General features: G+C 31.4%; 2 protein-coding genes across 2 annotated transcripts; both read right to left on the minus strand. All coding sequences in view use genetic code 12, as the record gives it.

Annotated features, from left to right (window-relative positions):
• Positions 1–20: 20 nt before the first annotated feature.
• Positions 21–3,707, minus strand: DFJ63DRAFT_284692 (U2 snRNP complex subunit; the record flags this gene model as incomplete). The annotated part of the gene is made up of 1 exon (XM_064904833.1): positions 21–3,707. The coding sequence occupies one exon, from the start codon at positions 3,705–3,707 to the stop codon at positions 21–23; it is 3,687 nt and encodes a 1,228-aa protein (XP_064763948.1).
• A 1,305-nt stretch (positions 3,708–5,012) lies between these two features.
• Positions 5,013–6,545, minus strand: NGT1 (Ngt1p; the record flags this gene model as incomplete). Its single annotated transcript, XM_064905873.1, has 1 exon — positions 5,013–6,545. The coding sequence occupies one exon, from the start codon at positions 6,543–6,545 to the stop codon at positions 5,013–5,015; it is 1,533 nt and encodes a 510-aa protein (XP_064763949.1).
• Positions 6,546–10,177: the final 3,632 nt, after the last annotated feature.

Raw genomic sequence — 10,177 nt, forward strand, 5'->3', positions numbered from 1 at the left:
AAGAGAGAGAGATAAACAGATTAAAATGCTGATCTATTTCTTAATTCACTGATTTTCTTTTCAATATCCTTTGGAGTTCTATCTACTTCTCGAGAAAGCTTGATCCTAGTAGATTGAGGTAAAGCAAAGAATTTCTCAATTAAATCTCCATCAATGATGTTCTTCACCGGATTATAATAACTTCTGAATTTCAAATGATCCCTTCCTAATAAATTAATCCCTAAATTATCATCATCTTCATTAAAATACTTTCGAAGGGTTAATTCCAACTTATTCAAGAATTCAACTTCTTGTTTACTAGCTAATGGTAATAATAATCCAATAGTACCTTGTAATCCACTATATATAATACTTTCTTGACCTCCCATATTGATACTTCCTTTATGGAAAGAAGTAATTATATCATGTAAATAAATCTCACAAATATTATCAAGTCTCGATCCTGATCCATTTAAATAGGAATCTTGATGTTTGACTAAACTCCAATCTTCATCAGATTGTTGAGATATAAGAGGTGGAACTCGTGATACGAATACATTACCGAATTTATCACTTCCAATCACAGTATTATAATCTAATTTTGACAATGAAGTGATTTGTCTCTTGACGATATCATCTGCAAATGGAATAAAGATATTTTCTTCATCATCGAATTTGGCAAACACGATCGAGTTACGAGCATCCCCAATAACGATTCTATATCCTCCCTGATAAACCAACTTAGTGATATTGGTGAGGTATGATATATTTGTAGAAGATTTTCTTAATAATTGTTTTTGACCAAGATCGTATAATCGTAAATATTTACCCATTCCGACTAATAACTTTCCTTTGAAGGATATTATGGCTACTGGTTGTTCATCTAATTCTGTCTTATGAATAAATTCTAAAGTCAGTTGTTTCTTGGGGTTTATCTTAAAAGTGTATAAATGACTTGCATCACATGAATTGGGTAAGAATTTCTGGTTGGTTGATGTTCCCACAATTAAATGTTCATGGCTACCTGTTGATTCAAATTTAATCTTAGTCATAGATAAGATTGTTTCATCATTAAGAAATTCGAGTGATTGGATGATTTCGTTAGCTTCTTCATTAACGATATTTACAACTTGAATACAAGTAGCCCAAGAATTTAGCTTTTTAGCATATCCAAATGCATCAAAATACTCTTCATCAATCTCTTGTTTAGTTGATTCAGTAGACTGAAATGATGGATATGGACCCTTAACTCCAAAATCAGATTCTGCAATGTACACAACTTTATTAGTGGCAGTCAGAGAACTATTATCAACCACTAATTTTCGAGGAGTGTATCTCAATTTCAACTTTTTGATATTGAAATCTTGATTTTGATCAAATACAGTATCCTCCTCTCCAATGGTGAAAATAATCAAATCATTACCATCAATAGCAACGATACCTTCACCACCAATATCTTCTGAAATGAATGAAACCCCCTTCGATAATTTCGTACCTAACAATGGCGTCACCTTATAACTCTCATTAAGATTATAACATATCCAAGGTTTGGAAGAGACTGCCAATACCGCTTGCGGGATGGTAGCTAATGAAACTGATGATAAACTTACAGGTTTGGAACCCAAATATTTAATTCTGGTATCTGACAAACCTCCATTAATCTCATCAAGGGCAGTTCTGACGTATAAACCGTTATCCATTCCGATATGAACGGTTGATTTACCATCTTTATCCAGAATTAATAATAGTGATGTACTATGTGATGATAATGCTTGCAAGGAAAGGATTTCAAGACAATTATGAGGCTGTAAGGATAAGACTTGAATAGTTTCATCTGAACAACCTACAATGGCGAATAAACTTTTCTTGACGTTTCTTGAATCAGCAATGGTTAATGCTGTTATAGGACTTGATAATTCGATTTTATCTTGATATTCAATCAATTGATCATCGGATTGATCTATTTCAAAGTATCTTATTTCTGAATTCGAAAGTCCAATAATGACTTGATTATTATTACTACTTGCTTTTAAGATTGTAATACCGGCAGGTGGGAACCAGTCAGTAGTTTTCCTGTCGATAGTTTCCCCATCATCATTTTTGATATGTTTGATATGTTTAATACCATTGGAATATATTTGTACTATTGATGACGTACCAACCTGTTGTATTCCGATCGTGATTTGATCCAGGACAAATTCTGATTCTTCAACTTCTTCAACCACTTCTCCAATAGATAATACCAATGTTTTGGAAGATAATGAGGATGTTATTACTAGATACTCATCATTGGTTGATTTTGAAAACAATTTAGTGGTGAATACATCTGTAGGTATGATTGGTAAGGGAGATGTAACAAGGGTTGAAACAGGCACACCATGAATCAAACTCTTTAAATATGAATGTGATGATAAAGTTAATAATTGTTTTATAGGATCAGGAGATGTATCAGAATGAACCTCAACAAATGAACTGTCAGTAATAGGACTTAAAGTGTCGATCACATCCACCAATGCTAGATTATCCAACCCTCTCAATTCAAAACTTACATTTGCGGTATCTATATTGTTGATCGATTCTAAATCAGGATAATCTATCGATGATATGATAGTTTCGGTTGAATCATCACCTAATTTTTCAAATTGATAAAATAATTTATCATTATTAAGAACATTAGCGAATAAGAATCCACTCTTAAGAATATTTAATGATGTTGAAGCTGGAATAGTATCGAAATAAAAAATATTGAATTTCTCAATCACTTCGGTATCATTATTATAATCCATTGTTAATTTGAATAAATCATCATTAGAACTTTGCAATAAGATAAAGAAATTATTCTTCTTCAACCGATGTAAAACATGATTGATTATAATGGATGTAGTTGATGTTTGTCGTATTGGGATGGGTAAATATATACGTTCGATATTCTTATTGGGTGAATCGTAAATGAGGTAATTCTCACAGCAGATGAGAACACCACCTATATGACCTGGAAGTGGGATTAAATGAGATGCCGATGCCGGGATGGATGATTTTGATTTTCGTTTTATGATATGATTTAAACCTTGATCAAATTCATAATAATTTAATTGAAGTGGTGTACTCTGAGGATCATATAGTTCTTCATCATCTTGATACACACCATAATCACACTCTATAGCAGCGAATATAGGGTTATCGTACTCACTGTCAAGAGCAGTCATATTGACGGTTAATAAATGTTTGGTATTGACTTCTAATGGAGATGATAATTCAAGTTTCCCATCTTCATTGGATTGAATCCTATAGATCAATTTATTCTTTTCAATGGCTCCTACTAAGATACATCTATTTTGAGGATCCACTAGTAAATATTCACCAGGATTAATTCTTGAAAATCCTGATTTGGTAATGCCAATTTGATAATTTGATATGAATTTATTATCTTTATATTCCAAGATTGACAAATTTCCAGAATCACTAGTTAAAACCAACAAATCTCTCTGAGTCCCTATGATTCTCAATTTATCGATACAATTAACCACACCTAAAGCATTCTGAGTACTAATAATCTCAATCTTTCCCGTATTAACATCTGGTTTCAATAATTGAATAGTAGATGATATAACGACAATCTCCTGTGATTTCTTATCTCCTAAGAATTGTCCCAAAAGTGAAAGATTAAACGACAGAGAATGCTTCAAAGTGAGATTATACAAGTATAAGGAATCATTATCTATCACCATTATTGTTTATTCCCTCTGTAATTCGTTGTAATTTGATTGTAATTACTGATATTTGGTTAAAGCTTTGGTTATTTTTATTTTTCAAATAGAGAACCCATCTTGGATCCTGCACATAAATCACCACTAACTTAACATACAGTTGCAAATGAATATATATAGAACGATATAATATAGGACCCCGTAGACATGGCAGTTATCAATTGGAGTCTATCTATAAGGTTATGAACAGACTTCAAACGCATTACACATGTCAAGTATTAAGATTCCCCTTAAACGAACAAGATCTGACATTAAAGATTACGTTAACGAGTTTGATGCCACAACTCCAGCCTTACACCAATTGCAAACACCTACATGAATAAATAAAAAAGAACATTTTAAACAAAGTACGAGTGTAACTAAAAGGCAAAATTCATAGCTCACAAGACCAAACCCCCACATAAGAGTGGAACAACACTGACATATATAAACAAAAGAAATTCACCCACCTATATAGTAAGTAAAATCGCCTTATGACCCTCAATTTGTGCGACGTTACAGAAATTAGAATACGCCGTCAAAATTTCTTAAAATCGGTCTAAAGGGTAAGCAATCTAGGTTTCATAAAATACAACGTCACCACATGCCTCATAAATGCAATATTGGATGGGGATATATGCATGGTTATAGTTTAATTAAGCATAGGTAGAGGTGTTATGCGTATGTCATCTGGGGTTGTGTGGTTTCGAGTGGGGTAACTTGGTGGGGTTACATGCTTATATATTACTTTAATATTTTGACATGGTAGCAGTTTCAGTTGTAAGAAATGATTTAGATTTTTTAAACTACAAGATTGAAGTGAATTGTTCAAAGATAATAATAAAAATGTATTGTAATAGAGACAGTTACAACAAACTAAGATAAGATAAACTAAACAAGATAAGAAAGAAAGAAGGAAAAGATAAGTAAAGAAGTATATAATTTAGGAATTGATCAATTTTTATACCCTTTTTTAAGCATCAACACATATATGGATTAAAACACAAGATCTTTGTTTATGTCTAAATTTGTATCGATTATATTTCTAATATGAAAACTTGCTTCTAAAAAAAATAACAAAATAAAAAATAATATTAAACGGGGAAGTAGTAAGTAGTAGTAGTAGATAATGATAAAAGATTTGGAATTAAACTATCATTCATGAAACATGGAAAAAGCTTTAAAAAAGATTGATTAAAAGATATACCCAAAAAACAAGTCATCAAAAACAAGTCATCACAAAGTATTTCAACAAGAAAATAATAATAATAATAATGATAATGATGCTTAAGCTTCTTCAACATGATCAGTGGTAGATTTAACCACGGTTAATTCTGAATCTTCCATGATTTGAGTAATACCATCAGCTTCAGCTTCAGTAGTATCAGTAATTCTGAATAAAATCAATGGAGCAGCAATTAATAAAGAACCATTGGTTAAACCCCAAGCTGAACCGAATAAATCCATGTATGGGATAGCAATGGCATCTAATCTCCAAGCGATAGCGGCACCAGCAGATTGAATACCTTTATAGAAACCAGCGTATAAAGCAGTCTTTTTTGGATTGTTTGATAAAGCACCTAAAGTCCAGAAAATAAAAGATTGGAAAATAGCATCAAAGGCACCATAGAACATATAAAGGAACATTGGACCGATATAATTACCATGAGTATAATCAATTGGAACTAAAGCATCTGGGTTTGCAGCATTAACATCCCATCTATCGAATTGTAAAGCGAATTTTAAACCTCCACCCCAGATACCCATACCTAAGACGAAAACAATAACCCAACCAATTCTAGCTCTAGTGGATCTTTTAAATCTTTTTAAATCTAAAATAGTACCAATAACGACGGAACCACCCATTTGAGAAGCCCAATATAATAAAGAGTTTAATGATCTGGTTCTAACATTGAATCTACCAGCATTGAAATCATTAAATTGATAAGTATAGAACCAATTAGAAGCAAAGAACATTGGGAATAATAATAAGATTTTTGGTTCACTAATTAATAATTTCCATAAACCAATTAATTCAGTTTTCCAATTTGGATGTTTTTGAGTCATAACTCTTGTACCATCAGTTTTCCAAACTTTTTCCATTGGTAACATGAATGAAGCAATAACTGAACCTAAACACATTAAAATAATGAAAGCAACGAAAGTACCATTTGAAACAGCACCAGTATTTTGATTTTCAATATTATTAGCTAATGGAACAATGGCACCAATAACAGCACCTAAATTAAAGATAATCCAGAAAATCATAATGGCTCTACCTTTTTTATCTTCAGTTGGATAAGACATAATGATGGTACCTTGAGCAGCCCATAAGACAGCAGCACAAAGACCTAAGAAAGCACCAGCAAAGATAACGAACCCTTTATTTTCAACTCTATTGAAAACGAATAAAGAAGCAGCATATAAAGCATAACCGAAACCACCAAAGATTAAAGATGGTTTAACACCAATGGTGTTACAAATAGTACCACCGAAGAAACCAATCGAAGCAAAAGTTGAATATAAGGCAACATTAGCATTATCTGAAGTAGCGACATCTGAAATAGAAGCTCCAATACCAGAAAGAGAGTTGAACATACCAGAAGTCATAAATAAAACAAAGGCTAACATGACGATTTGAGTCATGGCACTTGAGTATCTGAAGGAGAAAAGACCAATAGATCTTTTCTTATCATACCATAAACCAGAAGATTCAATTTCTTCTTCAGTATGTCTTTTTAAGGCGATATGTTCTTCGAGACCCGAAGATTCACCGGTGGAGGAATGAATTTCCAATTTCTTTTCATCAGTACTTGACATTGTAGTTGTAATAATTAATAGTAATTGATTTTGTTAAAATAAATAATGGGAAAGATAAAGAATTGAAGGGAGATTATTAAATGCGATAAATATAAGTAGTAGTAATAGTAGATATGCAAAGAAGGATGGATGAATGAGAAGTTGTAGTAGTTGTAGTTGTAGTAGTAGTTATACTAGTAGTTGTAATGATGAGTTGTGATGATAATAAAAAGGAATTAAAACAAAAATAAAGAATTGGTAAAAGTTTGGGAAGATAACTGATTATTTATATCAAGATTGATAAAGTAAATAATTTTTTTTAAAAAGAGAGGTAAGCTTTTTTAATAAAAATATGGAGAGTATGGAGTAAAAGCAACCTCTTAGTTAGTTGTATGTACTGTCAAAATTATGAGTTATCCCACTAATAAAGTTAAATCTTGATATCATACATTGAGAGATAATCAATCAAATTAAGCAGCAGAAGCCCTCTAAAGTGAAAATCTAAATCAAGTAAATGTTAACAAGACGTTATAATTTTTTAAAAAAATGTAACCCTCATTATTTTTAAATGTTACATTTTTAAATGGTTAAATGTAACATATTTTTTTTTACAACCAACGTAAGGCTAAACCCTCATTAGTTAATCAACATTCAATCATTCAATCAAATCAATCTATCTATCTATCATTCAATCCATACCCCAGGATTACCAGTAGTAGTAGTTACTAGAAACAACAACAGATCATCATCCTCACCCACCAGAATCATACTATGTCTTGTCTAAACCTCCATGTTGTATGGTATGATAGAGACATCATTCATTAAGCATTGGCATTGTTGTCAAATGTGAGATTGTGAACTATAATATATGCAGGTCATTTATTTACAAAAAACTAATAGTTAATTATCCTGCATACTGTATGAGATGATAAAAACATTTCTTTTTTTAGGTTTGTGGCCGTCTTTCAGTTTTACAGTGTAGAGTTCTAGTGGTCGTCGTCGTCGTCGTCGTCGTCTTCGCTTGTTGTAAAGAGTTACTTCACATTATGTACCCAGTTAAATTACTGGATTCAAACTTATGATAAGATAAGAACTCACTCACTCATTTTATTTTATATGGTTATATATTATCCCTACTTATTATCCTTATTTTACTCTGTTATCCTATCCTATTCATCCCTTAAATCATCATATTCTCGCTGTAACTATCTAAATTCAATTAAACTCCGGTATCAACAAACTACTGGTTATATTATATTATTATTTTCTTTACTTTAGTAAACGGCTTCTTTCTTAGTTTCGGTAATTTTTTATTTTTATTTTGTTACCTCTGTCAATATTTTGATTTACTCATCTTATTTCTATAATTACATACTGTAAGCCAATCCTTTCTCATCCAATTCATTCCCCCATCCATAACCCCACATTACCATCATTCATTCAAGAATTTTCAATTAATTAAAATTACATCGTAATAAATTGTTGGTACATTGGCTTGCGGGTTAAAATTCCTATTAAACAAAGGAATCACTAAAAAAACGCCGCTAACCACTTTACAACAACAAACTACCGCTATAGAAATCAATATCCTGCATACAACTCCCCACTACTAATTCTAATTAGCTCACCAAATTTAAATGTAACCAAAATTGAGGTTACACTTTTTTGAAAGGGTTGTTAAAAATAAATGGTTTTATACGGGAACCCTATTTCAATAATTTTACTAGATCTGATCGTGTGAATATAGGATTAAACTATATTAATTACATCTAATAGTTAAAGTTGTATATACCTAGCAGATCTTTCTCCAAGTGTCCTGAAATGTTACAATGGAGTTTGATTTTATTTGAATACATTTAAATTCAATCTTAAAATATATTCCCCAACTATAATTAATTGATTTACTCTCTCCCACTCCAGATTTTCATATGTCTTAGTTAGACGATAGTTTTAGTTTATGTATAGTAAATCAGCTATCAAATTACTTGTCCACGTATCCTATTTACTCCAGTGTTACCATGTCAAACCTAATCACTATGGACAATAAACAAAATAAAAAACCATCTCATATGATCTACATATATGTTCTATTTCCTAACCAAAACTCATCATCTCACCCGTATATTTTTAAACTTTGTCTGCTCACTCCATCTTTTGTACCGTTGTAACTTTATCCTCAATTATGATCTTCCCCATAATTGAATGTATAAACAAACAAACAAACTAACATCGATTATCTCATGTTTAATAACCTGGTTCCATCTACTCTACTCTACACCTCTCCACAAATTAAGAAAAATCACCATGAACTAAACCCCAATTATTAAAAGCTTATTCTTCGTACTCTCAAGTTTTAACTTTTATATTAATGCTCAGTTCCCCACAAAAAAATATCCTCATTCATTGATTCATTCATTAGCCTTTTTGATTCTACCTCTCTTTCATTGTTTCTTATTTCGTTTATCTCGTTACTCACTGACTGACCATTTATAAACCTACTTAGATTTCCTCATTCATGGTTGCATATTCTACTTTAATCTACGTAAATAACGCGGTTTTTAGTAATTCGCTTATTCAAATACAACGTCTCCATTCAAAAATTTTTAAGTAAACCATGTTATATCCATAACCTACTCCTTCCACCTTTCAATCTTGGTATATCTTTCATGAACCGCTAACACAGATCCAATCTTTTAATTTATTATTGCAAAATTTAAAATTGGTACTAAGTAAGTCAAAACAGAAAAAAAAAATGTCACTGAAAAAAATGTAACCTGTTTCATGTTACATTAAATTCGGTATCATTTCATTTACCTTTTATAATTTTATAGATTACCCTCTAATATCACAAAACCTATTCTTAATTATACAATGTTTGGTCCTTTGTCCATTGACCTGAATAGGCGAAAACATCGACAATACCAGCGAGCGGTCAGGAGGGATTATGGTTAGAGGGAAGGAGTAGGGAATTACTTAATTACAATAAACCCAAATTAGATCTAATTTTCGTTTGATTTGGTTGGTTGGTTGGTTACGATAGGGAAATTTACGAGATGGTCCTTTATTGAACTCGATATGGAAACTCTGTCCTATATAATCGTATACTCTAATAATTGAATCATAAGTTCAATCACTAATGTAAGTGAATATGCTTTAGATGAGTAATTTCTTTGGATCAAGGGGTGGGTCAAGGAGGGTTTAATGATTCGATTTAGCAGCCAGTTAACGACCAGCATTAAACATAATTTTTTATCATGTAATTTTGGTTGAACGATATGAATAAAACCGGGCTTATCTCTTATCTCTGATTCCTCAATTAAAAAATATTCTTATTATTCCCAAATTTCACAAACAATGAAAATTGAATGTCCTTAATCTTTTGTCGATAATGAAGGAATCCGAATTGAATTGTTATGTTACGTTTATTTCGATTCGATAGGATTAATGCATCATTGTTAGGTCGTATGGATTATAATGTATGTAATGTATTGTAAATAAATAATCAATTAATTTAACGGCTAATTGTAATCTAATGTTTTGTACTATCTATCTATGGTCTAATAAATATTCTATACCTAATAAGGTGATGAGATACGACGACTACGCTTGACTGATTTCATTCATAACGGCTGGCATGACTAAAAATTCAGAAC

Source organism: Scheffersomyces coipomensis, assembly GCF_036884675.1.
Source record: "Scheffersomyces coipomensis strain NRRL Y-17651 chromosome Unknown DFJ63scaffold_2, whole genome shotgun sequence".
Classification (NCBI taxonomy): domain Eukaryota; kingdom Fungi; phylum Ascomycota; class Pichiomycetes; order Serinales; family Debaryomycetaceae; genus Scheffersomyces; species Scheffersomyces coipomensis.